Source organism: Anabrus simplex, chromosome 1 (genome assembly GCF_040414725.1).
Source record: "Anabrus simplex isolate iqAnaSimp1 chromosome 1, ASM4041472v1, whole genome shotgun sequence".
NCBI classification, from domain to species: domain Eukaryota; kingdom Metazoa; phylum Arthropoda; class Insecta; order Orthoptera; family Tettigoniidae; genus Anabrus; species Anabrus simplex.
The window spans coordinates 42084727-42104659 of NC_090265.1; the positions used below are offsets into that span (position 1 = coordinate 42084727).

Genomic DNA, 19933 nt, shown 5'->3' on the forward strand with positions numbered 1-19933 from the left:
GCGGAGGCGGGACAGGTTTATCTCCGGGTACTCCGGTTTTCCCTGTCATATTTCATTCCAGTAACACTCTCCATTAACATTTCATTTCATCTATCAGTAATTTATCATTGCCCCAGAGGAGTGCGACAGGCTTCGGCAGACGGCACATTTCCTATCCTCGCCGCTAGATGGGGGTTTCATTAATTCCATTCCTGATTCGGTCTAATGACTGGAAACAGGTCGTGGATTTTCATTTTCAATACTCTATAATTGTGAAGCCTGCCCCTGTTTCGATTCCCGGCCAGGCGAGGGATTTTTACTCAGCCCACGTGATTTCAGTTGAAATAGCGGTGAAATAGCGGCCCCGGTCTAGGAAACCAAGAATAACGGCCGAGAGGATCCGTCGTGCCGACCACATGACACGTCGCAATCTGCAGACCTTCGGGATGAGCAGTGGTTGTTTAGTAGACCATGGCTCTTCGAGGTTATTGAGCCATGGGGTTTGGTTTGGTCTGGATTGTTCATGGCATTCGATAGCATTCAACTACTGTGAACAGACACTGAGTTTACTGATTTCTTATCGAAAAGTAATTTGTAGTTGTAATTGAGTAAAACTTTTCTCAGGTACTGGTATTTATAATTCAGCTCAGTTACTTTTCCCATCACTGTTGTAACCTTGGTACTTACAGAAATAGAGTGGTTAGTTCTATGACCAGTTATCATTCCCCCTCTGGTCCGGCTCCATGGCCAAATTGGTTAACGTGATGGTCTTTGGTGCAAAGGATCCCGGGTTCGATTCCAGCCGGTTAATTCATTGGTTAATTCCAACGACTCGGAGGCTTCGGCCTTCTTCAGTATTATATTTCACCATGGAGAGGGCCTTCTTCAGTATTATATTTCACCATGGAGAGGGCCCAATCCTCACAGACACGCAGGTCACCTATACGGCGTCAAATGGAAAGACCTACACCAGGTCTCTTCGGAGGCCATACGTCATTATTATTATTATTATTATTATTATTATTATTATTATTATTATTATTATTATTATTATTATTCATTGAAATTATCCTAAACCTATTGATACTTAGTGCATTGAAGATAGATGGTCTATATGATCGAAAAGTCCCCGGAATACTTGTATATTCCTAATACATCATGGTTATTAGAGCTATAAAAGTTTATGTTACGTGACCATTTACCGCGACTTTCACTTTTGAATCCCCCATGTCAAGTACCTAAGATGACCAGCTTCAAATATGAAAAATAGGGACAGGAACGCTAGAAATGAGGATCATTAACAATGTTGAGGGACACATTTACCTGTAGAATATTAGTCAAATTACCACAACTTAATTACAGCAATGGTCCGGCTCCTTGCTGAATGGTCAGCGCAGTGGTTTCGGTTCGGAAGGTCCGGGTTCGGTTACCGGATGGATCGGAGATTTTAACCTTACTGGTTAATTCCCTTGGCTCGGGAAATGGATGTGTATGTTGTCTCCAACATCCCTGCAACTCATACATAACACATAACACCAGGAGCGATGCATGGCACCGCAATGTTGCAGTGTTCCATAACTCCCAGTAATTTTACACTTCATTTAGCGCCTTTTCTTATAATGCTTTAGTTTAATAAACCTAGCATATATTCTTAATATGTTAAAATCAACCATCTCTGGTCGTTCGACCTATTAATGCTTCGAAATGGATCAAAAACGCTGCCTGTTTCAAATCAAACTCAGGGGTTTGCTTTCCTACGGCAACTCCCAAGCGGACAGCGCGAAGCAAAGTGGTTTCAGCAGAGACGATCCTGTATAGCATATCGGCGGTTGTAGAGTGGGCTTCAGCCTACAGGTGGCCACGGCTAGTCCATGGATTGACGGCTCTGCACTCCGACCGACCAACCGGGCATCAGAGGAGGGGTAGCCGTGGCTTTACGCCTCTGCATTCGAGAGACGGTCCCCACCGTCGGGCCCCAGGGGCTCTGAACTTTGGAGCGTGGGTTGGCGACCACGGGGCCCTCAGCTGAGTTTTGGCATTGCTTCCACTTACTTGTGACAGGCTCCTCACTTTCATTTATCCTATCCGACCTCCCTTGGTCAACTCTTGTTCTTTTTCGACCCCGACGCTATTAGGTTTGCGAGGGCTAGGGAGTCTTTCATTTTCACGCCCTTCGTGGCCCTTATCTTACTTTGGCCGATATCTTCATTTTTCGAAGTGTCGGATCCCTTCCATTTTTCCTCTGATTAGTGTTATATAGAGGATGGTTGCCCAGTTGTACTTCCTCTTAAAACAATAATCACCACCACCACCACCCCACCGTCGGCTGTCCTGAAAATGATTTTCCGTGGTTTTCCATTCTTCTGCACTAAGGCAGTACAGGCCACGGCCGCCAACCCCCTCAACTTTTCCGAATATCTTCCTGGCCTGAGAGACGGCGTTAGAATAGAATGTCTTGCCATTAAACAGTATACATTGTAATAGACAAAAGTTCATAAATCCATAAAATATATGCTCTTAAATCGTGACTATACATATACCGACTATTAAACATCGTTCATTCCCTTGTAATATATAAATGGAGTGATAGCGTGGAACGTCATTAGTAGACGAATAAGTTGGAGTGGTGTCCTTACTAACTATTTTATGCTGTCTCAATAAGAAATATATCTACATATTTATGTATTTGCACACATCAATCAATCAATCAATCAATCAATCAATCAATCAATCAATCAATCAATCAATCAATCAATCAATCAATCAATCAATCAATCAATCAATCAATCAATCAATCAATCAATCAATCAATCAATCAATGGAGTGATAGCGTGGAACGACATTAGTAGACGAATAACTTGGAGTGGTGTCCTTAGTAGGAAAGATCACAATATGAAGATAAAGCTGGAATTCAAGAGGAAAAATTGGGGCAAATATTCGTTAATGGGAAAGGAAGTTAGGGATTGGAACAACTTACCAAGGGAGTTGTTCAATAAATATCCAATTTCTTTGAAATCATTTAAGAACAGGCTAGGAAAACAACAGATAGGGAATCTGCCACATGGCCGGCGACTGTCCTAAATGCAGATCAGTATTGATTGGAGTAGTGAAGAAGTCATTTTGCAGTTGCTCACAATACAGTATTGTAACTTATTTATTGCTCTATACAAGGCAACGGCCGTTGCCGTGTTGAAACACCGGATCCCGTGAGATGTCCGAAGTTAAGCAACATTGGGCGTGGTCAAGATTTGGATGGGTTGTCGCGCGCTGTTGGTAAGGGAATGGGGGAGCGGAAAGGAACTGGCCACCCTACCGCACGTAAACTCCGGCTCAGGCACACCTCTGAGGAGGTTCGGCCCTGCCTTCGGGCAGAGTACACCCTTACCTCACCTGTACAGAATTACATCATGTGCAAAAAGCCTTATCTCTGATTCCACTTCTTTAGTCATATCATTTATATATGTAAGAACACACAAAGGTAATACTGCCTGGAGGAATTCCCCTCTTAATTATTACAGGGTCAGATAAAGCTTCGCCTACTCTAATTCTCTGAGATCTATTTTCTAGAAATATAGCAACCCATTCAGTCACTCTTTTGTCTAGTCCAACTGCACTCATTTTTGCGAGTAGTCTCCCATGATCCACCCTAACAAATGTTTTAGACAGGTCAATCGCGATACAGTCCATTTTACCTCCTGAATCCAAGATATCTGCTATATCTTGTTGGAATCCTACAAGTTGAGCTTTAGTGGAATAACCTTTCCTAAGCCCGAACTGCCTTCTATCGAACCAGTTATTAATTTCGCAAACATGTCTAATATAATCAGAAAGAATGCCTTCACAAAGCTTACATGCAACGCATGTCAAACTTACTGGCCTGTAATTTTCAGCTTTATGTCTATCACCCTTCCCTTTATACACAGGGGCTGCTATAGCAACTCTCCATTCATTTGGTTTTGATCCTTCATGCAAACAATAATCAAAGAAGTACTTCAAATACGGTACTATATCCCAACCCATTGTCTTTAGTATATCCCCAGAATGGAGGGGTGCACCAATATTTCTTCAAATTCCTGTATACTGTACATGCTGTTTCCCATCAAACAGCTTTTTAGAGTCTTTTAAAAGGATTTCACGGACATATCTCTTAATTCTAATAGGGAGCTTGTTAAAGAGTGTCGTTCCTGTGTAGTTACGGTATTTTTGCGTTTTCTTTAATTTTTTTTCTGTTACGAACTGCTTTACGTCGCACCGATACAGATAGGTCTTATAGCGACGATGGGATAGGAAACCACGGAAAACCATCTTCAGTGCTGCTGACAGTGGGGTTCGAACCCACTATTTCCCGAATACTGGATACTGGCCGCACTTAAGCGGCTGCAGCTACCCAGCTCGGTTTTTTAAAATCTAATGTGAGGGTTGTCTATATCATTCCTTCTTCTTGTATTATGTTGATATACCGCCTTCCCTAATGGTCAATAATCAGGTTTTCTTTGACGTCCATTATTAATTGGTAAGGGTATGCTGAAGGACGAGTCATTAATTCCATTTACCGTCTAGGAGGTCCGCCGTCCCCTTCAGAGACGGAATAAAAACGTTTCAGTAGTAGTATAGTAATGTATAGCATCAGATACATAGCATACTCGCCAGTATTGGTCCTTGGATGTTCACAGGACTAGCAAACCCCCTATTGAGAAACAATACAAAAGTCCTTGTTAGATTGCATCAGTTTTCTGAGATGACTTCATGCCTGCTTTCTCTCCTGTCGCAGCGGTTATTTCTTTTCCATACCGGTCCACTCACAATATTATCAACATTTTGCATCAATGAAAAACAGTAGGGCAAATTGTCAATTCAAGTGAGGTAGTTATACTGTATAATTAGCCTCTTATTTCGTGTGTTCTGATTGCCGGATATATTTCAGTTATATGTTTGCTGTTAGGATGATTATAGAGATATACTGGGAGAAAGGAAGAGATATAATCTGTGTCTTCTTGGATCTCGAAAAGGCTTATGCCAGCATGCCTAGGGATAAGATCTGGGATTGTCTATCAAGAAAAATCGTTACAGACTGTCGTATCAGAAAAGTGAAAATGCTGTATACCCATTGTCAGAGCTGTGTCTGAATAGGGAGCGGATATTCAGATTGGTTTGTTACTTCCACGGCCGACTGGATTCCTCGCTGCGCTCCTTGAGCGACGCATCAAGTCGGCCGTGGTTACTTCTTAGGGAGTGCAACAAGGCACTGCATTGTCACCACTGCTATTAATCTCTGTAATGGACGAAATCATAAAGAGGGTAAAACAACAGTGTGTCGGTACTGATTTCAAGGCACTGGCTTTCGCAGACGATGTGGTGATTTGGAGTTGCACAGAGGATGAAGTACAACAGAAACTAGATGACTGGAACAACCAATTTAAGGAGTTTGGCCTAAAAATTAACCCTACTAAGACGGTAGCCATGAAGGTTAGCAGGCAAAGAAGAAGTATGAATATTATGCTGGATAAAAAGAAGTTAGCAGAAGTTGATCAGTTCCAATACCTTGATAGCACTGTAACTCGAGATGGCCATTGCTCAGATGAAATCACCAATAGGATTCAAAAAGGAGCTATTTGTACCATCAAATCAGGAACAATCAATCACTCAATACTGATCTGCATTTAGGGCATTCGCCCAGGTGGCAGATTCCCTATCTGTTGTTTTCCTAGCCTTTTCTTAAATAATTGTAAAGAAATTGGAAATTTATTGAACATCTCCCTTGGTAAGTTATTTCAATCCCTAACTTCCCTTCCTATAAATGGATGTTTGCCCCAATTGTCCTCTTGAATTTCAGCTTTATCTTCGTATTGTGATCTTTCCTACTTTTAAAGACGCCACTCAAAATTATTTGTCTACTAATGTCATTCTACGCCATTTCTCCGCTGACAGCTCGGAACATACCACTTAGACGAGCAGCTCGTCTTCTTTTCCCCAGTTTTTCCCAGCCCAAACTTTGCAACATTTTTGTAAGGCTATTCTTTTGTCGGAAATCACCCTTCCCTGGGATAGCCAAATTCCTTTAATATCTAAAAAAACTTTGTATCAGTCCTACTTTGTACCAATAACAACACACGGTCTGGAAACTTGCACCATCAACAGAAGGAATAACAGCAGACTCCAGGCTGCAGAATTGAAATTCCCGAGATCAATGCTGCAAGAAAACGAGACAAGATTAGATTCGGAATGAAAAGGCCCGCGAAGACATCCAGGTGAAACCACTCAACGAAATTCTAGCAACATCAATATTGAGATGGTTTGGTCACTTAAGAGGATGGACCTGAAGAGGGTAGCACGAAAATGGTTTTACAAAGATCTTGAGGGGAAGCGACCAAGGACACGTTGGATCTCCCAGATAAAAGATTATCTGCAAGGAAGAGGAGTGGAATTGTGTAAAGTTGAAGAAGAAGAAGAAGAAGTAGTGTACTTGCATAGACATAAGTGAAAAGCGCTCTTGCACCGCACCCGGGACACTGGAGACGGTTAAATGATGGTGATGATGATGATTTCAGTTAAAATAGGAATTGCTTAACGATAATAGCGTTTCTTATTATTTCTGTAAGCTTCTCATATAAAAATGTGACAATGAAAATATTGGTGCAACACCCAGCTTCAGATACCATCAGCCTTCCCTACATAATACTATCCCTCACCCCAGTTACAAGCAGTTTCCTATACATGGCAGATGCCACCCACCTTCGTCGGAAGGTCTGCCTTACAAGGGCTGCAATAAGCTAGAAATGACCACACGAAATTATTATTAAAACAAGTACCTGCAGTTCTTTCTCGTTCTTTTTTCCACATGACCACATTTTAGATATTTATTTGTACTTCTTGCTTCTGTTAGGACATTCTAAAATGTTTTTATCTTTTAAATATTCTGTAATACACCTAACTAAACAAATTTGTTACATACTAAATTACAGGTTTGATCCAACTATTCAATACTATTTAACAGTGTTTTATTTAGAACACGTTTCGGTCTTATTTTAGACCATCTTAACACTGTATCAAAAAATCTTTACATCCCAAACATAAATTTATTTTCATCTGAAGTTCAGCTCTACTAACGTCACACCAAAAGCATGCTTGGCTGAAGATATTCTCTCCAAAATAGACTTAATGAAGGGACTGAGAATAAGAACTGTATGAGTTTAGATCAATTTCCATCAGTTTATTACCCTACAGGTAAAGAGTTTGTTACTATCAACTACTCTTTTAGACATGAATCTCTGTTGTTGTTTCTATCCGGCTCCATAGCTAAATGGTTAGCGTTCTGGCCTTTGGTCCAAGAGGCCCCGGATTCGATACCCGACCGGGTCGGGGATGTTAACCTTCAATGGTTAATTCCAATGGTTCGGGGACTGTGTGTTTGTGCCGTTTCCAACATTAGCATCCTTCACAGGCAGGGGGTCAGGTCGCCTATACGGCGTAAACTCGAAAGACTTGCGCCAGGCCTCTTCGGAGGCCACACGCCATTCTTGTTGTTGTTGTTTCTCATAATTATGTTGATAGATTTTTAATGGACACAAATTCTTTATAATAATTCATCAACATCAATTTGTCTAATTCTAAATCTTGACTGAGAAATGTCCTAGCACATTTTTTATAATTGCAGTTGCTTTTGTCTTTGCTAAAGAATTTCTTTTAGCTACTTACGTGTCTGAAATAATACGGGCACTAATTTTGAATCAGATCAAAATATATGTAGATCTGATATTCAGGTGAAACTGAATTACTGTCTGAAATGTAATTTTTAAAAAATAAACAACAATATTTTCGAATTTGCTAGAAGCAAGAAGTACATATTAATTTTGTAAACAGTAAAAATGCAAACTCGTGTCCTCATCCCGAGGTGGTGCAGCTCTTTTCAGGCACACCCCCATTGGAGGTGAGCTGGATGTACCATTTCAACCACATACCAGCCCTCCTGCCATTCTTAAATTTCTGGCAGTACCGGAAATCGAACCCGGGGCCCCGATGACGGCAGCTAATAACACTAACCGTTACGCTACGGAAGCGGACTTGTAAACAGTAACAAATATGTTAAGTGCTGCGTGAACAAGAAAGAGAAGGAACCTATATATTTAACACACTAGGCTGATTTTTTTAAACATCGGTTTTGAGAGAACGGCTGAACCGATTGACATCGTAAAGCATTCTGACGAAAGCTCTTGACCCATAGATTTGCAAAGCGGATTTAAAACCATAAATATTTCTTGCCGTATATTTGTAAATTATTAAAGAAAATGTAGCATTCTGATTCGCCAAAACGTTCACCAGTACTTAAAGGGCATCTAGCCTTTCGTAGCACTTAGGTTTTCGATACGAGAGAGGAGGTGGGCCATTTATGGATATTGTCTATATTGTATATATTGTATACCATGTATTTTGTGAAGTTCTCAATAAACGGGGTTTAGTGGGGGTTTTTCTTTCTCGGGGTGGGATGCGGGTCTCTCGCTGGGGTGCCTCTTGTGGTTGCGTTTCCCCTGCGCCAGTCATTCTCATGCTGTTCCTTCCTCTTCCTGGCATGTACGATACATGCCTTCCCATGTTGTATTTTCACTTGTGTTATTTATATTCTACGGCTGAAGAGCTCCGTTGCTGAGCTGATGGCCCGCTTTCCCCCATATGGGGAAAGAATGAACATAACTTACTATAGCATAGCATAGAGGAGGTGGAAGTGGGCAAGCACGCATGCGCTGTCTTCCTGATCAGCTGTTTCAGTCTGCGTTGTTTTGCAGTTGCAGAGAGTCGCTTAGTCGAGAAGAAGTTATTCGGCGCAATGTTTTCCCTATATTCGCTAGCTTTAAATGATGTCGGAGAATTGTAAAATTCCTTTTTTTTTTTCCGTGTCGTTATTTTGACACTAAGGCTGTGAAGTTCTTCCAGTCCGGTAGTAAGGAAAGCGAGTCAATCCTCCGTGTCATAATTTACTGCCATGGAAATCCGAAGGATTGTACCTTTACTATGAGCAAACTGTAATGTGCCTATTTTCAAATCTGATTTGGCTGATATTGGGTTCATAGCAAGCCAGGAGCAACTTTCAATTATATTAATGAAATCCTTGACGTGCCCCAACAAAACAACACAAACGTCAAGAATGCATTTTTCATCGATGGTCTCTTGAACACTGAAAAACGTATACGCTGAATTCAAAAGGGCTTTAGTTTAGGGCTTCCTGTTTTATTAGTAGCGTGGACAGGAATAGCCACTGTCGATCAGTGCATTGTACATTCAAATTAGGCAGAGATCTATAATCCCTCGAGATGATTTAATTCCTTCAGATAAAACACTTCCATTTTTTTCAAGTGACACCAATTTCCAATTCGCTTGGAATTTTGTGTCAAGATCAATAAAGCTCAAGGGGAAACACGCGGGCAGGTTTCAGCCATGGCATATGTTGCAATGTCAAGAGTGCGAACCATTGACGTCCTTAAATTGCAATACTGCCAAAAAGTAATTGTACAAATAATGTCTTATATAATATACCACCGCCGTCTCAATCGCCGTCTCAATCCTGTATACTGCCTGTTCTATCCTATGCGGTCAACATGCTTCTCAGCGTGAGCTCTTAGTGACACGAACCTCCGCTAGGGGCGCCAGCTAACGCATCCAACTTATCTCCGTACCCACGTTATTCTGTTCCAGTGCGTTTACATCGAGCATTTATTTGTGTGTCTCTGGTTGTAAAATGATTAATTGTTGTGTCCCTGTCTATATATCAAAGCAGGAAATCCAAATTCTTCAGGTGTGAGGATTCCTGTTATTCCCCCAAGTAAAGAACTTCGGAAAAATAGGCTTAACGCTATATCAAGACAAGGATAAACCAAGCGTAATCAATATTCCATCTGATTATTCTCATGTTTGTAGCCAGAAGTTTAGAGATAAAAGATAAAACTAAAATAAAAATATATTGAAGTCAGAGAGCGTGCCTAGTCGGTCTTCGAATTATCCCCATTAGCTCCACGAAAGACCAGACAGCGACAAGATATTTCTTCGGAAGAAATCTGTGATGAAACAAGCTCTTCAACTGCAGGAAATACATTGGATGACGAGTACGAAATTCATTTGAACAACAATGTATCAATCCAAGTCAATATTCCAACGAGTAGAATGACAACAGTGATCACAAAATCAGACATTAAGAGGCTCCGATCAAAAATTGTGAGACTTTCGATAACAACTGATCACTAACCATAATGAAGTTGAAAAGACTACAGAGACAATTCGAAGACAACCCAGAAATTAATCGTCTGAACAAAATAAAGGAAGCAGCCAAATATAAAGGAAAAACGACAGTTTTTTTATTCATATCCATAATTTTCGCAAGACAAAATCAGGGCAGTCAGAACAAATCACGCGGTACTATGTAGCGTGGGGAATATGGCAGTACTCCTGGTCTACTGTCAGCTCCGTCACAAAGAACTCTGGACAGGTAGCCTAAGTGGAAAATGTTGTTAGTGTTTGTCGGGATTTCCTAATTAGCGAAGGAAAGACTTAGAGCTGAATGTAAAACTCTCAGACCAACAGAGAAATGTGTAACAGTGAGGGCCAAATAGGTACGGCTCCTCTGCGACCGAACCAGTGACAAGTTCGTTTGCGTGGTCAATGCTGAATGCATATGCGGCACAGATATTGCAAAATCTCCTGCTCTCGCGAATACACTGTTGTGTTTTCTTTTACTCTGACTTTCAAAAAAGTTATCTAGTCCTGCTGCCTACTTCCTCGTTAAAGGCTTAGAAGTCTCCGATCTATCCCTTTTATTTCAGAAATGATTACTGTACTGCCTTTCAGCAAAACAATCCAGATTGTATGCATTTCTATTTACCAGCAGATAAAATACTTACAATGGTTGAATGATGATTTCATCGAGTACGTTAAAATAATTCACTTGGAATCAAAACTGAAGTGTCTGACTAATGAGACGGCAGATACTGTCTCGCTACCTGTGAAATCTATGGTGGAATGTGTCTCTTATCTGTTGCAAAATCGGTTATTTTATGTTCTCATTAGATGATTTTCTGGAGACGCAATACAAGCTCTATCAGTGAGATTGGGTGAAGGATTTAATTACATGACGAACGCACGCACTGCATTTTGTGCTTTAAAACGTATCCTGAAATCTGGTCATGAACAAAGGGTCAGCGAATTAGTGATATAATTTTTTTTGCGTCCACTGCTGGTAAATAATAGAAATAAAGGACTGAAAAGGTGCTCCGTTACTCGTGTCGAGAAAATTCTGAAATTTGTATGTACCATGCAGCATGGGATAATCCTAATACCGTATATCTACTGTAACTGGTAAGATTGTACACATTTTACGTTTCTGTATCTTAAGCCAAGCTCAAATGTGAAATGTTAGTTTCTGTATGTGCATTATCTTGTCAACTAGTAACATGTTAAGGATTATTTTTCATTTTATATTGGTGTTACGGACCAACTCACATTTAACCAACATGTGCTCTGGGTGCGATAAGTGCTGCCGTCTGCAATGTCACTGTAAACGCAATTCTCGCGACACAGAGCAGGCAGTATAATGAGACTGAGACAGGAGATTGAGACGGCGGATATATACATCCTTCACTAAATATTTACCCCATTGACTACCATGTTCTGACGGGTTTTGGCTAGTTAAAGGTAATCATTTTAATTAATTGTGATAGGCTTCAGTCATTTAAAAGGCTGAAACATCGTTTTTCTGGGCAGGGTAAATGGAGGTACAGGTGATACAGGTAAGTTCGTGATAAATCTTTGAATAACTATTATGTGTCCGCTAGAGCGATAAAGGCCAATGCAAGTAGCTAGAGATATCTGTTGAGAACTCAGGGAACTAGTAGTAATGCGTAGTCTGCAGTAGGGAACTTCACCTGTATCACTTTACGCTGCATCTGGCAGCATTCGAACTGACACTATGGTTTTGTTCCCGGGGGTAAACCGGCTATTCTTGACGTAAAAAACTCTTTCTTTCTGGTCCGGCGTTAGGCGTATACTAGCGCCGAAAAACATGTCGCAACGCTGATATCTCCGTTTCTATTAATGATATCGCCATTATAATTGTATCGTCGCAAAGAAGAACTCTTAAACTGCAATTTGACACACACACAAAACAAAGAAACCGTGATGTCACCCGTTAAAACAAGATGGTCGGGGTACCACGCTCGAGGGCAATCGATATAACTCCGAAACCATCAGTCCGATTTGGAAAAACAAAGTACAGTACCATCTGGAAGCCTATATAATTTATTTATTTAATATGTTTATCTTTCTATTTGACTCCCGTAGGTGACCTGCGCGCAGTGATGGGGATGAAATTATGAAGACGACACATACACCCAGCCCTCGTGCCAGAGAAATTAGCAAATGATAGTTAAAATTCCCGACCCTGCCGGGAATCAAACTCGGGACCCCCGTGACCAAAGGCCAGCACGCTAATCATTTAGCCATGGAGCCAGACGGAACCTACGGAAAACCCCCTCTACTCAGTTGACCTCTCGAGTCCGAGTGGAACCCCTTCCACCTCTCGTACCACTTTTCAAATTTCGTGGCAGAATCGGGAATCGAACCGGGGAATCCGGGAGCTAATTAAACTGTCCACTACACCAGAATGGCGGACAAGCCTATATAATACAGTAGGCCTACTTATTCTTTATTTAATCCGTTTACCCTCCAGGGTTAGCTTTTCCCTCCGCACTCAGCGAGGGATTCCAACTTTACCGCCTCAATGGCAGTGTCCTGGAGCGTGAGACATTTGGTCGGTGATAAATCTGGGGTGGAGGACCAGTACCTCACCCAGGTGGCCTCACCTACTATATTGAACATGGGCATTGTAGGCAAATGGGAAGATTGGAAGGGATGGACAACGAAGAGGGAAGGAAGCGGCCGTGGCCTTAATTTAAGTACCATCCCGGCATTTGCCTGAAGAAGGACACAACAGAAAACCACTTCAAGGATGGCTGGTGGGAAGTGAATCCCCTCTACTCAGTCGACTTCTCGAGGTTCAGTGGACTTCGTTCCAGCCCTCGTACCGCTTTTCAAATTTTGTGGCAGAGCCGGGAATCGAACCGGGGACTCCGGGAGTGGCAGCTAATCACATTGACCACTACATCACGGAGGCGGACGAGCCTATAGGCTATAACACAGTAGGCCTTTTTATTATTTATTTAATCTGCTTACCCTCCAGGGTTAGTTTTTTCTCCAGGCTCAGCGAGGGATCCCACCTCTACCGCCTCAAGGGCAGTGTTCTGGAGCGTGAGACATTTAGTCTACGTGGATAAAACTGGGGAGGAGGACCAGTACCTCACCGAGGCGGCCTCACCTGCTATGCTGAACAGGGGCCTTGTGGGGGGATGGCGGCATTGAAAGGGATAGACAAGGAGGAAGGAAGGAAGGAAGGAAGGAAGGAAGGAAGGAAGGAAGGAAGGAAGGAAGGAAGGAAGGAAGGAAGGAAGGAAGGTAGCACCCGTGGTCTAGTTAGCTAATCACACTAACTACTACTACACAGAGGCGGATACGCCTATATAATACCCTACAAGTAGAGTGAAAAATCGTTTGAAAAAATATATTTTGTGAAATTTTCGTCAAATTTTCATAATGTCCAACTGTAAACCACAACACAACAAGTGAGAACGTCCGATTACTTCCAGTATTTTGAACAAAATGAGATCGTAAACAGCTCTGCAGACCAAAATCGAGCGCACAGTGATCAAAATAAGATCATCAGCGCAAGAAGAAAGTTTCACAATTAAATTAATTTATTCTTTATAATGTTTACCTTTTACTCATTCCTCGTACTATATTCACAATGAAGGAAAGTTTCTCGCTGAGAAATCAACATCAAATACAAAAACACTGTGGGATTTCAGCCAGTGTCACTGTAGCCTACTTGCTGTGGTGCGATCCTGTAAATTTGGAGCTCAGTGTTTCAATCCCTGCCATTTTTCTTTGATTGGCGCTCTCAAGCCGGTCTTCAGTTACGTGCACCTCGCAAAGCCCATCTGAATTCGCCCGCGAAGCGATCTTCAGCAGCCGATAAAATGACAACGCCCTGATATATCGAATTACTTTTTTTTCAAATTATTTATCAGTTTGACCAACTCCCTAACGCTCATACACCCGGTTCACTTTGTTTCCGACCACCCTGTATTTCAGCTTCGATGTGGACTACGTATATTGGAGCTGATAAGAACATGACATACATGAAAGTGTTGGTGGTATAATATTTTAACAGTAGAGGAGGAAGTCCAAATATCGGCTAGGGTCTAAATATGGGCTAGGGGACGCTACTGTTTTGGTGGGTGTTGTGGCCTAGTAGGAATAACGTGTGAAACCATTACTCTGGGACAAAGAAGATAGTACAGAGAAGCTGTTGGTTGCTAGTGATCAAGTAGTTCAGACGCATTTCAATTCTGAACAAAATGAGACCGTGAACAGCTCTGCAGACCAAAATCGAGTGCACAGCGATCAAAATAAGATTTCGATTGTTTCATCATAATTAATATTTTTGCTGATGCGTACAAGGTGACCCAAAAGTCCGTTAACATTCGACGAGGCAATACTTCATGGAATATTGGAGATAGAGAGATGATAATTGACACACATGATTGGCATGACATGGGGTTTCATTGACAGCAAAATAAAGTACACAAAATGACCAACAAATGGCGCTTCATACGGTACACAAGCAATAATTGACATAACAGTCGTGGTTTAGCAAGGACGATGTTTTATTAATACATGCTCAACACGTCGGCCGTCATTCATCAACAATACCTGTAGTCGAGGGACAATGTTGTGAACAGCACTGTACACCATAACCACAGGTATGGTGACAAATTGTCGTCAGATGTTGCCTTTTAGCATCCCTAATGAGATCGGACGATCGCGGTAGACCTGCGATTTCAGGTAACCCCTCAACAAATAATCACACGGATTGAGGTCGGGGGACCGGGAAGGCCAAACATGACGTGCCGCATTTGCAGACCCATCTCACGCCCTCTCTCACGACAGCTCCTTTTATACCGTACACGGGTCTCATGCTGCATCACTGATGTGTTGCCGTCCAGCGCCATCTGTTGGCCTGTTTGTGGACTCGTTGTTGGCGTCAATAAAACCCCTTGTCTCTCAAACGTGTGGTCATTTGTACCTGACGTGTTGCTGTCCACTGCCATCTGTTGGTCATTTTGTGTCAATAAAACCCTATGTCATACCCATCATGTGTGTCAATTATCATCTCTCTACCTCCAATATTCCATGAAGTATTGCCTTGTCAAATGTTAACGGACTTGTGGGTCAATTTGTATATTGCCTTTCATGTGGATTTATCTGTTGAAGTAAGTGCTCTTTTGAAGGTTACATCACATACCAGATTCAGTAATATACCGAGTTGAGCATTCACGCTCCCCACCCTGTACCGACCCCCTTTCACCTCTTGCCCCCTCTCCTAGCCCCTCACCAGCCCCGCCACCCCACGCCGCCTACCAACCAGCTCCACAACCGAACTTCATACTATCGCTCCTCCCGACACTAGATCTCCTTCGCCTACTGCCACTTCCACCAATATCACCACAACCTTATAATACCTTCTATCCCAACACTACCCAACTCCTTACTCCACCTTCATACCGCACCCACCCATTATCCCAGCTCAATATATGTAATACTCTTATGTCACACTATGTAACAACCTGTACAAGATGCGCGCCCGAGATACGTAGCTATAAATAAAATTCTTCTCTCCTCTCTCTCTGGTGTCTGTAGGGGTTCGCTTGTGCGGGTTGCTTCGCGGGTCCTCCCTGGGTTCCGGCTTGTTGTCACGGTCTCCCTGCGCCTTTTCAATTACTATCTAGTACGACTAATGGCAATCAGTGCAATTGGACTAGATAAAAGAGTGACTGAATGGGTTGCTATATTTCTAGAAAATAGATCTCAGAGAAAAGTAGGCGAAGCTTTATCTGACCTGTAATAATTAAGAGGGGAATTCCTCAAGGCAGTATTATTGGAGCTTTATATTTTCTTATACTGTATATTTAAATAATATGAGTAAATAAGAGGAATCATAGGTAAGGCTTTTTGCGGATGATGTTATTCTGTATAGAGTAATAAATAAGTTACAAGATTGTGAGCAAGTGTAACATGACCTCGATAATGTTGTGAGATGGACAGTACGCAATGGTATGATAATAAACAGGGTTAAAAGTCAGGTTGTGAGTTTCACAAATAGGAAAAGTCCTCGGAGCTTTAATTACTGCGTTGATGGGGTGAAAGTTCCTTTTGGGGATCATTGTAAGTATCTAGGTGTTAATATAAGGAAAGATCTTCATTTGGGTAATCACATAAATGGGATTATAAATAGAGGGTACAGATCTCTGCACATGGTTATGAGGGTGCTTAGGGGTTGTAGTAAGAATGTAAAGGAGAGGGCTTATAAGTCTCTGGTAAGACCCCAACTAGAGTATGATTCCAGTGTATGGGACCATCACAAGGATTACTTGATTCAAGAACTGGAAAAAATCCAAATAAAAGCAGCTCGATTTTTTCTGGGTTATTTCCGACAAGGGAGTAGCGTTAGAAAAATGTTGCATAGTTTGGGCTGGGAAGAAGTGGGAGAAAGAAGACGAGCTGCTCGACTAAGTGGTATGTTCCGAGCTGTCAGTGGAGAGATGGCGTGGAATGACATTAGTAGACGAATAAGTTTGAGTGGCGTCTTTAAAAGTAGGAAAGATCACAATATGACGATAAAGTTGGAATTCAAGAGGACAAATTGGGGCAAGTATTCATTTATAGGAAGGGGAGTTAGGGACTGGAACAAATTACCAAGGGAGATGTTCAATAAATTTCCAATTTCTTTTAAATCATTTAAGAAAAGGCTAGGAAAACAACATATAGGGTATCTGCCACCTGGGCGACTGCCCTAAATGCAGATCAGTATTGATTGATTGATTGATTGAAGGGATAATATTTTTGGAACCATGAAACAATCTGTGATTACTACCGTTACGCGATGAACACCATATGTCGACTTTACTTGCGATTAGTACTACTACATGTGCCTGGTTGTGGTCCTTCTTAGAGCAATAATCACTATTACCTGAGGAACTCCAGCTAGGTCTGTGATTAGTGCCATCGGGGGAGGATGACTACGGGAGTAGTACCATTATATGAAGAACGCCATGCCTGTGGGTGGTGCCATAATGTGTGATACACTATGGGTCTGCATTGCTTATGATTAGTAGGCCTACCACTATGTGAGCAACACCATGAGTATACGTAGCCTGTGATTAGTACCACTATATGAGGAGCACCATGGATCTAGCCGGCGCTTGTGTTTAGTACATTTCTGTGAGGAACACCTTGGGTCTACCCTTATGTGAGGATCTTCATGGGTCTGCGTTGCTTGTGAGTAGTGACCTTATGTGAGGAATACCATGGGTCTGTGTTGTCTACGAGTAGTGCATTTACGTGTGACATACCCTGGGTCTACAGTACATTATCTGTGATTACTACTACCATGCGAGGAACACCATAATTCTTTGTTACCTGTAATTGGTACTACTATAGGAGAAACATCATGGTTCTGCTTTACCAGTGATTAGTACTACAATGAGGGGCCGGTGACCTGGATTTTGGACTCCTTTGGTCAAGAAGCATCATCCGAGAAAACACTATCTGTATCATAAATTCTGACATACACTCATATAACACTCGAGGAGCGGAGGGAGTCCATACAGAATTAAAACTAGTAAGTATGGTTGTAACTCCTTATGGCACTACTCTGTGAAGGTGTACAATGCTCTCCCTAAACATATACAACAGGCAACAACAATTTCAACATTTAAACAAAAAATAAATAATCTATGGACAAAAGAAAACGGGCAGTAAATCTTACAAACCAAGTAATGTAGAGTGGTCTTATGTATTTGTAAGGGTTTCCTCTTCTCTTAGACTGTAACGTATTTAGAAATAAGGTATTATTGTTTTGTAAATACAGGGCAATTCAAAATGATGGACCCGATTTCATAAATTTATTCTATGAAATCTAATGAACAAATCATACTGTGAGATATGCGCAAAGAAAGGCAAACTCTCAAAGTTTAGTTCGGTTTAGATTTCATCCCACGTGGTTTCATTTTCAGCCGTTACGGGCGCGCAGGAAGCGAGTAAAGAAAATGGCTGCGGCTGGAGAGCAGAAGTCGTTCTGTGTGCTTGATTACCATGTAAACAAGTCTGTGATTAGTGTTCAACGGCATTTCCCTACCAGATATGGAAGAGACCCACCTACTGGAAAAGCCATTCGTGCGTGGTACGCAAAATTCAGAGACACGGGCTGCATCTGTAAGCGCAAGTCGACCGGGGAAGAGACAGTGGAACGTGTTCGCACCACTTTCGTGCGGAGTCCGCAGAAGTCCACCTACCGGGCAGCGAGGCAACTTGAACTTCTACACGCAACTGCTTGGCGCATTCTGCGGAAACGTTTACGAATGAAACCCTACCGCTTGCAACTGGTGCAGGCCTTAAAACACACTGATTATGCTGCTCGAGCGTCCTTCTGTGCTGATTTTCTCGCATTAATGGAAGAGGATGGGTTCTCCGAAAGGGTAATTTTTAGTGATGAAGCGACTTTTCAGCTTTCCGGGACTGTGAATAGGCACAACGTAAGGATCATCCACTAAAACTGGACGACCTTCGTGCCTGCATCTCAGCAGCCATCGCAGAGATTGACCGCAACACACTACACAAGGTTTGGCAGGAGATAGACTATCGGCTTGATGTATGTCGTATTCTTTGAGGTGCTAACATAGAACACTTGTGATATGACTGAAAAACTTTGAGAGTTTACCGTTCTTAGCACATGTCTCACATTACGATATGTTTAGAATAAATTTATGAAACCGGGTCCATCATTGTGAATTGTCCTGTATTGTGTAAACTCTGCCAATATTTAATCCTTGTATTGCACCGTTAAGAGCCTCGGCTCAGGTGCCTTTTCTTGAATAAATAAAAAAAAGGCATTGTGAATCGTATCCACTGATTGTTCTGGATTCAGGGTCATTTTTCCTCATCATTCGTTTTAGGTTCTAGTCTGTGGACACATTTTGAAGTTTTAATTGTCGTTTAATTTCGTTGCACCTCGTATCATTAGGGGCGGATGACATATGCCGCTTTAAACAACAATCATCATCACATCATCATCATCATTATCATCATCTTTTGTTTCTCACTTGCACTATCATCTCGTTCTCCAAAACAGAAAATGCAGGTAGAGGGAAAAAGAAAAGGGAATACATGCTCAGAATAAAAAAAAAGGAACAAATGTTGCCTCTCACTGGAAAATTTCAAATACTGTATACGGTACTGACTAGTGGACATTTCATCACCCTACGTGTGCCTTTCTAGAAGTGGAAATCTTTGTCAGTTTCCTGTCAGAGAATCAAAGCCGTGTCCTTTCACGTGAATCAAATGTGTCTACCTATACCACATTGGCTATGCAGCCACGAATTTGACTTCAAATCGTCACGTGACATAAAGTAAACTCCCTTATTATGCTGAGAAATGTTGTCATATGCAAATGAAAATTTAAACAAAGGCTTTGACTTCTCTTTTAATGGTTGAGTTTCGATGAGATATTGCTCCAAACTGATCATTGATACTCACCAGACCGAGAGAGGAAGTTGTAGCGCGCTCTCTTGGTGACGTAAGGAGAATTACCAGACATCATGATAGCCGAGTCTGAGTCTGAATGGTATCCAGAGATGTCACTTGAATCTTCGTCGTCCTCCGCTACTTCCTTCATCAAGTCCAGCACCTGAAATAAATCGAGAGAAACGACTTTCTGAAAATGCTCTTTTGATTTTCATCTAATGAGGGATGAAGGGACAGTGAAGAGAAATCTGCAACTATCCAATATTGTATAAATTTT

General features: G+C 41.8%; 1 protein-coding gene across 1 annotated transcript in view; it reads right to left on the bottom strand.

The window, feature by feature from the left end:
- LOC136860734 (uncharacterized) overlaps nt 1–19933 on the bottom strand; it is a 333859-nt gene that overhangs the window by 62529 nt on the left and 251397 nt on the right. The window contains exon 2 of the mRNA XM_067138775.2: nt 19669–19819. Coding sequence (XP_066994876.1) covers nt 19669–19819 — 151 coding nt within the window. The remainder of the gene's footprint in view (nt 1–19668; nt 19820–19933) is intronic.